The 17,110-nt window shown below is 37.2% G+C and overlaps 1 protein-coding gene across 2 annotated transcripts in view; it reads right to left on the bottom strand.

Moving 5' to 3' along the window:
- SLC35F5 (solute carrier family 35 member F5) overlaps positions 1 to 16,239 on the bottom strand; it is a 35,890-nt gene extending 19,651 nt beyond the window's left edge. The window contains exons 1-7 of one of the 2 annotated variants that reach the window (XM_015827706.1): positions 16,092 to 16,239; positions 10,224 to 10,290; positions 9,005 to 9,077; positions 6,259 to 6,340; positions 4,237 to 4,503; positions 1,983 to 2,126; positions 43 to 105 (exon numbers count right to left, since the gene is read on the bottom strand). In XM_015827706.1, coding sequence (XP_015683192.1) covers positions 43 to 105; positions 1,983 to 2,126; positions 4,237 to 4,461 — 432 coding nt within the window. In that variant the 5' untranslated portion in view covers positions 4,462 to 4,503; positions 6,259 to 6,340; positions 9,005 to 9,077; positions 10,224 to 10,290; positions 16,092 to 16,239. The remainder of the gene's footprint in view (positions 1 to 42; positions 106 to 1,982; positions 2,127 to 4,236; positions 4,504 to 6,258; positions 6,341 to 9,004; positions 9,078 to 10,223; positions 10,291 to 16,091) is intronic. The other variant, XM_015827778.1, reaches the window with a different exon arrangement.
- Positions 16,240 to 17,110: the final 871 nt, after the last annotated feature.

Raw genomic sequence — 17,110 nt, 5'->3', positions numbered from 1 at the left:
TATTGCCATACAGCAATACAATGCTTAAATGAGAAAACTTACCAAAGAACTATTCACAGTATTGTCAGTTGTACAAGTGGCAAAATAACTTTCAGCATCTGCAAACTAAGCAGAAATTTGACACCTCAGATTCTATTAATATATATCTAGTGCTTTGATTTTAAAAAGTATGTTTAAGTTAGAGAATATTATCGTCATCAATAGTTTTGACTGAGGTACAGATTGAGGAAAAATGGCCCATTGACAGCCACATTCTGATTCTTCCTCCATCTTGATCTTGAACTGGCATCAGTTTCAAAGTCAAAACTTATCATGGCATAAAAGCTATTCCAAGAAAAGAATAAGAGACGATAAACAGTGTCACTGCAATAAAACCAAATGTGATCAGGGGCATATGGGAAGCTGACTATAAAGTAAATCAGTATTTGGATGTTTTTCCCAATTATCCAGCTGTTAGTAAGTAAGCTGAACACTAGTCTAGGAGCCAGTCAAAAATAAACAAAAAGCAGTCTATGATGTATTGTTCATAACACATTTTATCAAATAGTTTAATAATTTTTTTCTTCCATAATAAGAAATTATATAAATGGTTTTCAAACATCAGCATTTACTAACCCTGAATTCCCAGATCTGGCTTGCAACTTCCATTAGCAATAATCACTGCCTATACCATTTGGGCATTATGATTGTTGTCCATTCTCCAGCTAGAAACTTAAGTTAAAAATGCTTATCTAAGCATTCAACCTTCCATATTATCATTTGCAAGTAATCACAGATCTCAAAAGGGACATTTGGTAACTATAAACAAGAGCTCAGAATCATTTTTAAGCCATTATTAAGCTATAAAATATTCTACCATTTGGGCTGTGTGGTGCTTGAATTCTAATCTTTAAAAAAAACCAAAGCATCTACACTTTTTCTCAGGATCGTGCAGCCTCTGCAGAGGGCACTTTTGTGATCCCAGCAAAAGCCATGGCTGCTTTAAAGAGATAGAGACACAGGCCCATGCATGCTCCAAAGTACCACTAGGAACCAATTTTAAGTTTTATATAGCCTTCTTGCTTATCTCTAGCTATTTGGATGCCAGGATACTTCATGGCAAATGATAATCTGAATAAAATAAACATGTATTTAAGATGCAAAATAGAGAGACTAAGAAGGAAGTGAAATTGCCATAAAATTCTATGTAATACACTGAAATCTACCTAGTCTGCTGATTGAGTTCATGAGCTAATAGTTAATCCACCAGCCTAGAAGCCAGGAGACAGTGAGTTCTAGTTCCATTTTAGGCATGAAAACCAGCTGGGTAACTGTGGGCCAGTCACTCTCTCTCAACCCACCTGTTACAGTTGTTACTATGGGAAAAATAGGAGGAGAAAAGAGTAGTGTGTGTATGTGTTCACCACCTTAAGTTATTTATAAAAATAATAAAGGTGGGATATAAACAAACAAATAGATGAATATAATTATAGAGCTCTTCATTTTCATATATAGCAAGATGTGTCAAGAATCTAGCTATGAGAGTTCAGAGGGAGAAAAAAACTGAATTAGCTCTCATTTTCTCATGGGATATTGTAAGTAGCACGTTTGTTGCATTTTATCAATAGAAAAACTACAAACATCTTAATAAAGAAATAAACTTTCACAAAACAATTTTTCTTAAGACAACATTTAGTGTGACATCTTTGCAATGCACTAATATCACTTCAGGTAGAGGCAATATAAACCACATGCTAACTACTGATTCCAAAGACAGCAAGCTAGATGTTCATATTAATTCCCCTAAGTAGCATTACTATTTTTGTTTAGTGTAAAGATTCATTTTGAAATGCTAGACTTATGAAAGTATTATTGTACAGGCTGAATATTTGGAAATGACTTTATATCAGTTTATGTGGATTTTTGTCTCTGTTTTACACTTTGATCTTGCGTATAAACCCTCCACAATATGGATAAAAATCAATAAATAGAACAATACTTACAAAAGCTGCATGCCTTCCACGAAACCCACGCGTGCACTGTTGCCTCCATGGTTTCCAGATGATGAATCCCAAGAGGTAAAGAACAAACATGGATGTTTTTGCAAACGTACTGAAGAATGGTTTTTTATACATAGTGAAAACATACTGCAGAGAAAAGGAGAAAAAGGCCATCACTCATAAACTCATTAAGCTACATGGACCTTCAAACATGGAAAAGTGATTTTAGAAATACAGCATTCCTGGATTCATATTCAATCTCAGTCAAGAGCAGGATTTGTATTAGTTACTGTTCTCCATACCGTAAGTTATTAGCATATTTCTGGGCTAGCAAAAATAAATGTACTGATTTATTAAAGAGTCTAACATACTGTATGATGGTATGCAATTTTGCTACTTGCAAATCCTTTGCAAGGTTATCTGTTGCAGCTGAAATTCCAAGAGAATGGACAAGCCTGATGGATCACATTTTGGGGTAGTCCCTTAAAGTAAACATCTTGCAGGACAACTGATGGGACACCAAATTCCTAGTACATGGATTTGAGAAGAAATGATTGTGGATAACCCGCTTATCTATGTGGTCACTCAGAGTTGACAGTGACTTGATGGCACATAATCAATCAATCAAGAGGTAAATAGGGAAAAAATGCATCTAGCTATCAAAATGTGATACATCTATGCAGTCCTCAACTTACAACCACATTTGACCCCAACATTTCTGTTGCTAAACAAGACAGTTCTTAAGTGAGTTTGGCCCCATTTTATGATCTTTGTTGGCATAGTTAAGTGAATCACTGCAGTTGTTAAGTTAGTAATGTGGTTGTTAAGTGAATCTGGCTTTCCCATTGATTTGTTTGTCAGAAAGTCACAAAAGGTGATCAGATGACCCCAGGACACTGTAACTGTCATAAATATAAACCAACTGCCACAAATCTAAATTTTGATCACATGACCTGGGGATGCTGCAGTGATCGTTAGTCACTTTTATCAGTGCGGTTGTAACTTCGAACGGTCACTAAATGAATGGTTGTAAGTCAAGGATTACCTGAATATACAATCACTTGGAAGAGGTAAGCAGAGCTTTTTTGGGGGGGGGGGGNAGTAGTTAGTCCTAGCCTCCCTCAGCGCCACTAGGTAAGATCTAAGATGTATCTTTACCTGTGTTCGAGTGGATTCGGTTCGGCTGGCCCTCCAACTGCTCTCCAGGCGTCTTTTCCGACGTTTCATCTCTCTCAGCCCCTCGGTAAACCAAGGAGATGGTCGAGATCCACGTCGGGTCAGAGGCCGCAAAGGCACGACAAATGGCACATAATCAATCAATCAAGAGGTAAATAGGGAAAAAATGCATCTAGCTATAAAAATGTGATACATCTATGCAGTCCTCAACTTACAACCAAATTTGACCCCAACATTTCTGTTGCTAAACAAGACAGTTCTTAAGTGAGTTTGGCCCCATTTTATGATCTTTGTTGGCATAGTTAAGTGAATCACTGCAGTTGTTAAGTTAGTAATGTGATTGTTAAGTGAATCTGGCTTTCCCATTGATTTGTTTGTCAGAAAGTCACAAAAGGTGATCAGATGACCCCGGGACACTGTAACTGTCATAAATATAAACCAACTGCCACAAATCTGAATTTTGATCACATGATCTGGGGATGCTGCACTGATCGTTAGTCACTTTTATCAGTGCGGTTGTAACTTCCAACGGTCACTAAATGAATGGTTGTAAGTCAAGGATTACCTGAATATACAATCACTTGGAAGAGGTAAGCAGAGCTTTTTTGGGGGGGGGGGGACAGGAGGAACTTATAAAACTTACCATCTAAAGGTGGGATGCATTAGCATGAAAATTAATTTTACTTCAAAAATAGCCAGACAGTTTTAGTTTTATTCAAAGGAAACTGGCACAACAATTATTTGTTATCTAGTATTGTGAATTGGGTCCAATATTTGACTTGTCCGTTTCAGAACCACTGAATTATAAAATGGTCTACAAAATGTAACTAGTGCATGATATTTGTTGTTATGTACAGGTTTCACTCAGTTGAAACATTTCAATGGGGTGCATTTGCTTTTTCACATGACTGTATAATCTAAAGCTTGTTCTAAAACCTTACAAGGTTTGATTAATTAGTTTAGCAAATAGTGGCTAACACTGAGATGGGCAGTATTCCCTGTAGTTAAATACTACTAGTTTCACTTAGGTTAAAAAGAAAATTAAGATCACAATATTGTTGCATTATAGCAAGATACTTACCGATGTGAGTTCGGAAGAAGCAACCCATATGACATCAACCAGAAGAAGAATGACAATGCCAAGAGCCATTCGCCTACGCTGAGTCAGAGAACTGCTTTGTGGGTTCATCCGGTTCATGATAAAAATCCAAACCATTTGTAACTTATCAAACAACAGCAGTGAAAGTGAGTTTTTTAAATGAATTGAAGCAGGCTTTGTCCTCCAGGAACTGGGTGGGACAGGCATTCAAATGTTAAAGTACAGCAAAAATGTAAACCAATGATCAATCTGCATGGTATGAAACAAAATTGGAAACAATGTATCTTATTCCATAAGCAGAATATTAAAATTCCTTCCCCCCCCCCAACTACTATCTATACTGGCAGAGAAATCCCTGAAATATTGTTTGTATTGACATTGCTACCATCAGCACCCAGTGTTCTCTTGCCCACTCTGTTGCAGGCAATCCATTTTGATGGCCCTGATCTCTCTGAACATTGGTCGTACTGCATAAAGATAATGTTTGGTCTGCTAGTATGAGCTAAGAAAATATGACTACCCAAGGGAGGAGGAGGCGGAGGAGGAGGAGGAGGAGTTGGGTGAGAAAGAGACTATACATCTGGATGCTTAGTTGTCAGGATTTTTCTGCCACGCAAAAACAATAAATCACATATTTCTACTAGGCAAAGGAATTAATGAGAAAGAACAGTAATGAGAAAAGGAAAGAAAAATCTCTTCACTTGGTAAGAAGAGAAAAAAATAAACAGGATTTGGTCAGCTCTTGTTGGTAGGGGTTTCTTAAGAGTATCATAGATATGATCATGAAAAGAATATTAGACTCTAATTCAGTAATAAAGTCAATTATTGCAATTTCGTTAATGGAAAACCTATCCAGCTATGCAGCCTTAGTAAAACGGTTGTTTTGCAGATGTTTCACAAGCTTCTGTGTTTTGTAATAATAAAAAAAATTGGCTAATAAATGTAAGGGTCCATTGTGATATGTTTTTCACTTCCCTCTCAGTAAAAACCACTGTGCCACTGTATTAAAATATTTCAGTGCTTCAGACCTTAGGTTAATAAATAATCTTCATGGGGTTATTATGAGGTGGCCTTTGTGATAGTCTGAATTTGAGAACTTTAGATTAAAGCATGGGTAATTCAGGTAAAATATGATTTCTCTAAAAAAAAAAAAAAAGTCTCCCCCCTCCCCCCGCCATCCACACTTGACAAAAAATGAAACTGATAGAAAGCACTCCTAAAATGCAAACTGCTGCTTTAAAGACAGTACAAACCTATTCCCCTTTATGTCTGGCAAGTGTCTCTTCATGATAAGCTTTAATTTGTTCCTCTTCATTCAAATAAAGCTAGAACTGAGACCAGTAGTGGTTTGATGATTCAAATATGAAAGGAAAAGAGAAATTGGAGTGCCATCTGCATGTTGATGGCACCAATATCTCTGGATATAACAAACTTTATTTGATGCCTCATCAGAACAAAATACAAATACAAGCCATTTATGAGCCTCCATGCTAGACAACTGCTAGCACATTTAAGTCTGTGAAACACCCTTACAATGTTCAGGCTTGCAGCCCAAAAACATTTGTCTTTTTAAGTAGCTGACAAGCAAATTAAATATGAATAGCGGAAATGTGAACTATAAAAGGCTTAAACAGATTATCCTGAATTTAATTGGGGAAAAGGTTAAATACCACACTACTTATGTCCGGATTAAAATTGGATCATAGAAAATAAAAGAAATACACTGCGTGCACATTTTGAGCTGCATCTATTTTCATCTAAACAAATCAATCTTTTTTTTTACTTATACTTTATTCCAGCGGTCTCTAAACCTGTCAACTTTAAGACTTGTGGACTTCAACTCCCAGAATACACCACAGCCAGCATGGCTGGTTGAGGAATTATTGGAATTGAAGTCCACAGTCTTAAAGCTGCCAAATTTGGAGATTTCTGCTTTATTCTAATAGCCTTGTATTTTGGATAAGCAAACTGTAGAATGCCAGTTATTTCACAAGATTTTCATACCTGTTCTGTAACCTTTTAAGAATAAAATGATGACTGGACTTCAATGAGCTTCATGGCATCATGTAAAGATGAAGAGTATTTTCTAAAAAAAATAAAAAAATAATAAAAGGGCGTCAATTGCCTACAGGATAGTAGGCTTTTCCAACTTTCCATCAGATCTTAAATCTGCCATTTCACCTATTTTGCAATCCAAGAGTCTCACTTTGAAAACACAGATGTGATATGCACAATGCATATGCATATATAGGACGTGGGGGTGTAATTGAAAAAGGCTGTGTTGTGACATCTTGATGCAATTCTGCCTATTATGTATTTGCATGCAATGTTGTGATACAGGAAGGGAAGAGATTGCACTATGAAGGTTTCTTTATTTTGGCAAACTTTAGTTACCTGTGAATGCCTATAGTTATGAATGATAGTAATATAATAACAGCCTCCTCCCCAGCTGAATTTGGGTATTAATCAAAAACTAAGTTTAGATAAAGCAGGAGAATAAATATCAACATTAAATATGTGATTTCAGAGATATACTGTATCAGTATCAACTACAGACACCCAGTATGCAGTAATTATTAGAAGGCATACAATTTTTTTTTCAATTTTTCCACAGAAGGATGCCAAAATGAACATGCTTTCCATGGAAATATGCCAAATCTATAAGGTAAGACTCATAGAAAAAACAAAAGTAACATGGCAGAATTCAAGCTAGCTTAAAATTATTTTGTTAATAAACTATGCCTATGAATTGTGTATAAAGCAGTAGCCTGCATTAATGCAACCAAACAAAAACATATAAGCTAAGTTTATTAAATTATACTCAGCTGTAATTTGATTATTCTCAGCAGTTTAAAGTCTATATGCAATATGATTATAATTAAAATATCTCTCATCTCCCAGAAATGTGAGAGCTCAAGCAGTTTCTCCCTGTAGCATGACAGGACAATTCTGCTTACAGCAGGTAGTCCTGCATGTATTTCAGAACCCAGCCATGAAGGTTTTTTTAAGTCAATATAAACAACATAAATTGTAGTTGGAAACCAATTAACAACCAGTGCAGGGCTCACAGAATTAATAATTCATGCCCCCAACAAATATGAAGGCTAGCTGGCACATTCTGGGCTAGTTGTGGTTTTCAAGAGGTCTTTAAACACATTGCAATAATCCAACTAGTGCATTAATTATTATATCCAGGTCCTCTTGTACCAATTGGTGGAACAGCCCAAGCCAGGCAAAAGCTCTTCTAGAGTGGAATCACTGCAAAACAGACCTGCCAAAACTAAGTCCCATAAGTAGAGTAAGATACCATAGATGATGGAATCAAAACCACGGAGAAATTCAAAAATATGAAGAAGAGTTCACTATTTCCATCCAGGTCTTGACTCATGCCATCATAAAAGAGACCAATGCTATTATTGTCCCATGTCCTGGCAAGAAACCCAAATGAAAAGGGTCCAGATAATCCATTTCTTCTGCCATCACTGTCTCAACAATCTTCTCTGAAAAGGGAGGCTGGACATTTGACAGTAGTTACCTCCAATTCCTGAATCCAAGAATAGTTTCTTCAGAAGTGAACATACCACAAGCTACTTCAAGACTGCTGATAATTCCTCCTCCAGCTAGGAGACATTAACAATCACCAAGTCCAGGTGGTGACTTCTGCATCCAAAGTACAGGATCCTCATTATATTTTTCCAAATAATCTCTACATTCTGATAATCATATTGGGTTGTTTTCAGTGACAAGCCATAAGCATGGCATATCACCAAACACAACTTCTAGAGACCTCCAAAAGTAGTAATTAAATTGTCATTTCTGATGTGACACAGGATGAAATTATTAAATATATGACTGGGCAGTAATCTTTCTTTTGTTCCTTTCTTTTCAACCGCTTTTTAGACTGCTGACACTAGCATGCCAACTGTGCTCCTTAGTCAAAAGAAAGATGTGTTACATGCCATATATGGACATTATTTGATTAGTTGTATGAGGTAATAACCCTTTAGACAACATAGGAAGGAGAAGCCTTAAGTTGGCTAGAATTAGAAGCATTGCTTTGAATAATGGTTTTATTTTTATCAGAATCCACAAATTATATCTGCAAGCAAAATACTGTTTTCATAGTTCCTAGAAGTGGCAAAGAGAATAAAGGATCTTCTTCCTCTTGTCATCCCTTATTCTGCTATAAAATAATTAGTCAATATCATTAACAATTGCATTTATCAGCAACATATCACATAAATTTAAACAACTGTGAACTAATAATATAATTCTTTATAAATTATGTAGATGCCTATTTATTTTTCTCACACTAGTTACACAAAATACTTTTTTGGAGACAGAATTAAGCTCCAGAAAAGTTGAGTTTGTATGATAGAATTTAATGAAGCATGCAAAACAGGACTAACTGGCTATGTGTGTTTTCTAAAGAATTATCAGCTACAGTTCTAACTACCCTGCCCAAATAAATGAGTTTGTTCAGTTTCAGTAAAAGAAAATGGTACATCAAGCTAAATGATTTCTTGCTGTCAAAAAAAGCACATTATAGGTAACTGATGAACATTTGTAAGACTCAAGTAAAATTGGAAGAAATAATAGTTATTTGGATGAAAAGAGAAACTAATTATTATATGCTCTATTATTTTAACTGTAGAGTTTTACAATTTAATTATTCGAGAAATATAAAGCAGATTTATATTTATTTTGTTATTTATATTAGATATATATGGTATGACAGAGTTTTCCTTACCTTCTAGATTTTTATAAGTATGACACAGACATATCCCATGGAACATTTTTTTATCTATATTCTTGAGCATTTTCTGCAAAAATTCAAGAAAAAATAAGCCCTTAGCATTTTCAACCACTTATCAATAGTCATTGTTCTGTCTTTTATTACAATGTATTAGATAGAGTAGATAAATACTATATAGATACACATATGGCTTTCATATATTTATTCAAACATATGAATGTATTTCAGTTGATGACAGTTCCATTTTATAGTTAAAAATATATTACTCAAACAATATCACTTTAAAATGAAAATTTTTAACTTCTGAAGAGATTTTTCTTTACTTTCTTCAGATTAATGTCCCAAATCACACTCACCATAAACTAGGCACTACTAAATACTAAATTTTTAATCCTATTCCACAAACTTTTACAGAATTGAAATGACACCTTAGGTTTTACCAACTAAAGATAGATGTTAACTTCAAATATTGATAGAGTTGGCCCACCACCTTGAGATTGTGCAGAAATTGACTCAAATTTGTCATCAATCCCTAGTGATATCACAGAAATGGAATGTACACAAGTCACTTCCATAGCAACTGGTTAAAATGTCTGAAGCTTAAAGAAACCCTTAATTCAGGGGTGTCAAACTGCCAGCCTGCGGGCCGGATGCATCACAAGGAAGCCGTGCCCACTCCATTGCTGGCAATGGTAAAACTGTCCCGATACGTTGCGTGACGTCACATGACGTCGTGAGTTTGACATGTCTGCCTTAATGTATATTTGGCAAACTAGGCCATTTAATATTGTCTGAAAAACATTTGTTTTTCACAAGTTATAATGTCTCAAGATTAAGAATGAAAGCCAATTTTATCTTTTAATGAGAAATCCCAGAAAATAAATTTTGTTCAAAGATAAGAATTTGAAAGATTAACCTGAAGAACTAAGTAATAGGTTTGTATTGTATTGTAGATTAATCAGTGGCAATTCTGTCTTTTTCCTACTGACAATGGAGACGGCATTTATAACTGATGATTATCTTTCTAATTAAGAGACACACAACTATACAAAGGCACCACTATTAGAACACAAACCTTTCATCTGCATTTTATTAAAAGTTTTAAAAACTCTCAGAGCTGTAAATCTTGTTATAATTGCCCAGATTAAAAATCAGAAAACACAGTGCATTGATTAAAAATATGTGTCTTTAAAAATCACTAATTCATTCTTACCAAGACATTTTGTTGCCATGGTAGTGGCAGGTTTGCAGTACTCTTTGGTGTAGTTACTTTCAAATGTCTATTTAAAAAAAAAAGAAGACAAAGACTTGATATTATTTCTGAAATTATCAGCACTCAAATTTAACTTCACATTTCTTTAATTTTTAATACTTATTACGTGCCTCAATTATCTTATAGTTGAATTACCATATAGTTAAATAAAATAAGGTCTTTATAGTATAAATCATCACACGCTTCTATATACACTTGATCAAAGATAATTCAGAGGATGGCATGTTAAGCTGAAGAGCAACAAGGAAGTTTTTACTTACTGCCCAACTTCTAATTATGGTGACATGTCATTCTCCCAAAGAACAATGTTCAGATTTCAGTAGGTAAATAGACTACTGTTGAATCAAAAGTAGCTTACTACTTTTGTAAGCTAGGCCTAGTCCCAGGGCTTGTAGTCGTTTATGAAGATATGAATATTAAATAGTACTGTTTTATTTCTTCTACACTTTGAGATAGCTTAGAAGTGGTTTCAAACCTGATACAAAATTTCTACAACCTAAACCACCGAATACGTTTTGCTGCTATCATCATGTTGTTGTGATATACTAGTACCGTTTTTACAGAGGTATGAAACTATTCAATTATACAGAAGGAAGCAACATATTTTATTAGACACCTCATAGCATGTGACACCCCTTAGTATGTAGCTTGGAAACTAAGCAAGAACTGATGTAGTTAGTACTTGGAAGAATTTGAAAAACTTAAAGGGCACACACTAGGCTTGGGAATTGAAAAAAAAATCATCCTGGAATAAGGCAATGGCAAACTACAGCTGCAAAGAAAACTATATGGATGCATCTATATAATCAACAAAAAAGTCAAGCTTAATTTGAAGAGGACTTTATTTTTATAGTTATAGAGACAGCTGGGGTTAGAACTAAGCTTAAAAATTGCAGCCAATAAACATCCAAACTATTTTATATCTATTGTCTCATTCTGGAACTTAACAAATATGAACTCAAGTTTTGGAAACTGGCTTTGCTTCCAATACCAATAAATAATATATACATTCTGAAGCAGAGATCAATTATAATAGGTATACAGTATGTTTGAATTCCTAGGGAGGGGATTATATTTTAAGGCTGAATTGCCTGCAATCCATGTTATTTTTGATACATCAATAGGACTTCCAATTTACAAACCGTTTAACAGCTGCAAAAACAAATGTAAGAACAAAATTCCTTTCCATGACTGAAATTCTTTGTTATTTCCAATTATTCAAATTGTAGTTTTTAACACATCTGGAAGCATTAGCTGAGACTAAATTGGCCCAGATCTTGGTGTAATTCTGTTAGCCAGTTCAATGTCAGGTGAAAATTCCAGATCCACAATAACTTTGGATTCTTTATCAGGGTCATACTAACCCATATTCTTCCAGTCTTTGAGTTGGCAGAAAAGTATGTTGACATAACTATACTGCCCTAACACTTCAGTAACAAGGCTGACACACAATAGTGTCTTTGAAGCTTTGATGTGGGACAAGCTAAGAAAAGCAATTGGTGGATTATCCAGGTAGCTTTTTTCCACCTTTCCCATCATCACCGAAACTTGTGGAAATAAATCACTAATAATTTTCCTTACTATATGGTGAAATGGGGTTGAGTGATGGAGGTTTATCATTTTCAAATGACAGGTCAATAGACTAGAAGTACTCTGCCTTGGTACTTGTCAGTGGATTTATTTCTGAACAAATGTCTAACAGTCTCCCGGAAGAATGCTAGACACTTTTGTTTAAAGTCTACCACACTTCTGGAAAAGATTATTTGTGTTCAAAAAATATTTGGTTTATATTTAACAGAAAGATTCTACAGAACATTAGAATAACTTTCTTCCACTTTAATCCCTCCCTTGGCAACACCCATCACCTATCATTTGGCTAAGAGAGAACAGGCAAACCTCTTGTCAATTCAACCCCCATCTCATATATTCCAAATCATTAAGGGCTACAGAAATAGCAATATCAGAAATGAACAACCAAGCCCCACAGCACCTGAAAATACAGGTAGTCCTTGCTTAATGATGGTAATTGGGACCAGCAACTTAGTCACAGTCATAAAGTATGAAATTAGCTGACTGCACTGACTTCCGAGAGTAGTAGTGGCAATCATTAGGAGAACCCCTTGTGGTCCCACAGTCAGATGATCACCATTTGTGACTTCTTCTAGGTTTCTCTATTGACTTTGCTGGTTAGAACTGGCAATGAAGGTCACAAATGACAATTGTGTGACTGCAAAATGCTGCAACATAATTGTGAATTGGTAGCTAAGTGTCCAAATTGTGAATACATGAATATGGGGACACAATAATAACTGTTAGTACAAGTAATGATAGTAAATCCCCTTGTTCAGCCCTGACAAATGAGGTCTACCTGCATATAAAATGGCAGTGGACTTGGCCATGTAAAGCTTATATTTTTTGTAGAAGCAGCAAAAAACCTGTGTATACCAATAAAACTCATTTGGCAGAAATAGCATCTCTTAAAGACAGATCTCACACTCTTCTTAACGACTGCTGAACAAGGGTTTTAAGGAAACAGTTTCCATGTTCTTGCAGAACATCACATCTATTTTAGTAAGGAGCCCATTCAACATATCACAAAATGCTTTGAAATTGGCATCAGGCATAACACTGAAGCTAGATGCCTGATCTCTCTTTCAGCCCAAGCTAAAAAATAGCCAATGAATGCAATGTCAAGCTACCAGAGAGAATTGAACTACTGCAGATCATTCATACAAGAAGAGTACATAACTGTAATATCAGAACAATTACCGTATAACTGCTTCTGCCTCTGGTGATGGGATAAACGTGACGTGTCTTTTAAAAATGGCTAGCAAAATATTTTCATTCTGTAGTCAACAAGATGCAAATTTTTAGATGTATCAAAGTGTCACCTCCTTTCCCATCCTCTTGTGCTTGTCCTCACCATCCTTATCATGGTGGGAAGTATTCTTGGGAGGTGTAGACAAATAAATTTGGGGGCATATGCCAAGAGTATATTTTTCTAGCAGGGTCACCCAAGGTGTGAGGTTATACCATCTGTTCTGCTAACCAAATGTGCACCTACATTGGGCAACAATGATACAGGAAGATGCTGGAGGTAGATGATCACTTTAGTAGCAAAGGCATCAATTCACTCTGCATGGAAAAAGGCAATAGTAAGCCATCCTTGTACTTTTAGCAAGAAAAGTACATTTTTAGTGGTTTTCCTGCTAAAAAAGATATAAAATAGCGTTGGATGTTGGGCCCCTCAGGTCAGATGACATACTGAGGAAGAGCTGAGTTCTAATGGTGTTTGTGGTGTGTCTAAATTAAAGTCTTTGTCATACAGGAAAAGAAAATACCAGGCTGCAAAGCCAGAATTACACTGAGTGCACGAAATATAACATGAACCCAGTAAAATTAAACACAATAAAACTAGAAATAAAACAACTACAGATTGATATCTAAGGCATCAGTGAACTGAGATAGATTAGGATTGGACAATTTCAGTCAGAAGATTACACTGGGTTTTTTTTGCTTAGGATACAAAACACAAAGAAGGAACAGCACTGTTTTTATAATTAGGAAGGGTGTAGCAAGAAAAATATTTGGCTACAATGCGATCAGTGACTGAATAATATCAGAGTTCACGGACAATATGAATTTCCCATGCTAGCAAAATAATGCATAGGATCATCCAAAGCAGATTAAAACCTTACATGGAAAAGATGCCAGATGTTCAAGCTGACTTTAGAAAAGGCTGAGGAAAACAAGACATTATTACTGATGTACCCTGGATAACTCAGAAAGCTAAAAAAAATTCCAAGGAGCCACTATAGGCTTTGTTACATATAGAAAGGTGTTAGGTGATGTCAATCACATCAAGCCGTAGAATGTGCTTAGGAAAACAGAAACTCACAACAGCTTGTTTTCCTCTTGCAAAACCTAAATACTACACAGATTGGGGAGCCAAAGTAAGGTTATATAACACAGGGAAACAGAGTCACTTCAAGTTGGCAAATGAGAGAAGGCTGTTCACTCTCCCCTCATATACTCAACCTATATGCTCAATATATATTAAGGAAAGATGTACTGGAAGAAAAGCAGTATAGTTTTAAAACTGAAGGGAAAAAACATCAATAACCAGTATGCTGATGATACTATTGTATTCTGATAAACAAAAAAAGCAAAGGATGTGCAAACTCGAGTAATAAAGGAGCAAAGTGAAAAAAGCAGGATTCAAATTAAACATAAAGAAGATTAAACTAATGACAACAGGTACAACAGCAAGCTTTGGAGCTACCAATGAAGCTATGGAAATGGGAAATATCTTCTATACAATCAACCACCAGCAGTAAAGGAACGAGCAACCAAGAAATACACCATAGATTACCATGTGGTAGAGTAGCCATGAAGGCTTTGGAAAAGATATTCAGATGCTGTGAAGTGTCTAGACCCACAAAGATCAGAATTGTGGAAGACATGGTAAAACTCTATGGAAGCCAAAGTTGGACTTTGAAAAAGTAGGATAGAAAAAGTATTGATGCTTCTAAAATCTGATATTGAACAATGCTCTTAATACTGTGGATGGCCAAGAAAACAAGCTAATTGAACATGTCAATCCAGAGTTCTCATTCAGAATACAAATGACCAGGTTCAAATTATCCTATGCTGAGTTAAAGTTTTGCAAGATGCTGCTTAGAATATCTTAGAACTGCACCATAAAGGATTTTAAAGTTTGAAGCAATCTGATCTGGGCCTAGAAGCCCCGTGGCAACCCGTGGAATAATTTCAAAATAAGCGTCATTGTAGCTTGTCAGGGTAGTCCATCAGGAGTCTAAGCAACTGTAGCTTCTCCAAAGGTGCGAAAGAGATTGATTACCATCACCAAGACAGCCAATAAAAACTGTACCAGCCAGATTTGAGCAAAGGCTGCCTGATTTCCACTTACTTTAAGCAGGAACCAAGAAGCCAGACAAACTCCCCAAATTAAAATCAGCATCTTAAGAGTGTTCTATATCACTCTGTTAATGCTGAATGGTCAACCCAGATTTTTGTAGCCTAGATAAGGAGGCTCTATTCAGAGGAACCCAAACTTCCACACATGTGGCTCTTTTCCTTCAACCAACGTTTTGTAACTATTTTTTCTTACACTGCCTTCACTTTCCAAATTAGCAGATTTTGAGCCTGTCATGCTTTTTTTTTCTTTTTTCTTTAAAATCCAGCTTGCCAAAAGTGTGCTGTCCACCTCTGCTTTGACATATTGAACACGAAGAAAGAGCTTGAAACTTCTCCCACCCACACGCTCTTCGCGGCCAAAGAGGAAGTACAGATAGACTTTACACACACCCTAAACACACACACACACACACACACACGTCAAACCAAGGTAATCTCTGTCCCCTCCGCGGGACGGCTTGAAATTTGCAACAGAGAAATCCAGACCAAGTGTGCTGGGCCATGCATTATTGTTTGACAGGACACGGAGAATAGTGGGTGCACCCGTGGTCGCAGGTGGGTGGGACTGGTGGTGTGTGTGTGTGTGTGTGTTTTTAAAGTTCGTTTGCTCAGCTCCCTTGAGGTTCGCGGAGCTTGTCCCGCCGCCTTTCCTAACTGCTCCCTTCCACCCTTTTGCTTCAGTCCGGCTGCCACAGCCGCAGCAACCCCAAAGAGAGGCGGCGGCGAGGCGCTTCCGAAATGGGCGGCTTTCCTGCCAAAATCCAGCCGGGAGCTTGACAGGAAAGAGGCTGGAGAGACTCCAGCGTCCTTCACCTGACGCTCCGGGGACCCCACCAAAATGCACAGCCCAAGTTTGACCCAGCGGAGTACCTGCGTCCTGTGTGTTGGCTTCCTCACACGCTCGCTCATCCGAGCGCGACCGGAGCCCCGTTTCCCAAAAATGGTGGCTACCCCCCTCCTCTGCCCCGCTCTCGCCGTCCCAACTGACTCGGCCGAGGACTCGGCTTGTTGCCTGGGCCGAAGTGAATCGACGGCCGAAAGGAGGAGCCACTCGCTCCGGCTGTCATCGATTCGCTCGGAGCTCCATTGGCGGCTCTGAATTGGCTGCCTCCGCCTCGTCGGCCTTCTCGCGCTCTTGGTCCCGCAGTCCCGCGTTGCTTGCCTCGCCCGTGGAAAGCAGTGAATAGAGCGTTGAGAACGGGGAGAGAGAGAGAGAGAATGTGTGTGTGTGTGTGTGTGTGTAGGAAGGGAAGGAGCTGTCTTTTGGAGGACTGCATTTTTTAAAAATTAGGAATGACGGGAGTGGGGGGGGGGAATGAGAGCTACTATCCCTAGGCTGCAAAAATCCGGATTAAACCACTATATGGCAGCAGAGACGCCCAGGAATTTCTGGTTGTTTTTTTCCTGCTGCTGCTGTCTATATTTTTGCTGGACAGGTATAGTAGTCCTGGACTAAATAACTTGGCGCTTTGATCTTATACGGATTACAGTATTGGGAATCCCTTCGTTGGAGCGGATTGGTTCATCAGATCAGCGAGCATACACAGGATCTGGGCTGGATTCACACAATGGGATTGGCTGCTTTAGTGGTGTTTCGCACACAGTCATTGGAAGGCATTTGTATTCATTGCAATTACGAAGTTTAAAGGAGCGTTTAGGGAGGCTTCACAAAGCTTCAGAAGGATACTTTGCTTCAATAATATCTTGAATTAACACGCCCTTTCAATTTGTTTTACAATGCCCCTTAATATGCTAAAGAATAAAGTACAACTGCCAGGTTGTTTTGCTTTCTGTCAGATATATTGCTGTACGCTATTATATTTCCATGACCAATTAAACTATGCTGTCACAAAAAGGAAACGGTTGTTTTGGCAAGATTTATCCTGGAC

This window comes from Protobothrops mucrosquamatus, unplaced genomic scaffold, assembly GCF_001527695.2.
Source record: "Protobothrops mucrosquamatus isolate PMUCROS unplaced genomic scaffold, P.Mucros_1.0 scaffold_14, whole genome shotgun sequence".
NCBI lineage: Eukaryota > Metazoa > Chordata > Lepidosauria > Squamata > Viperidae > Protobothrops > Protobothrops mucrosquamatus.
The sequence above is the reverse complement of the archived record's forward strand: the minus strand, read 5'-3'. Positions and strand labels throughout refer to the sequence as shown.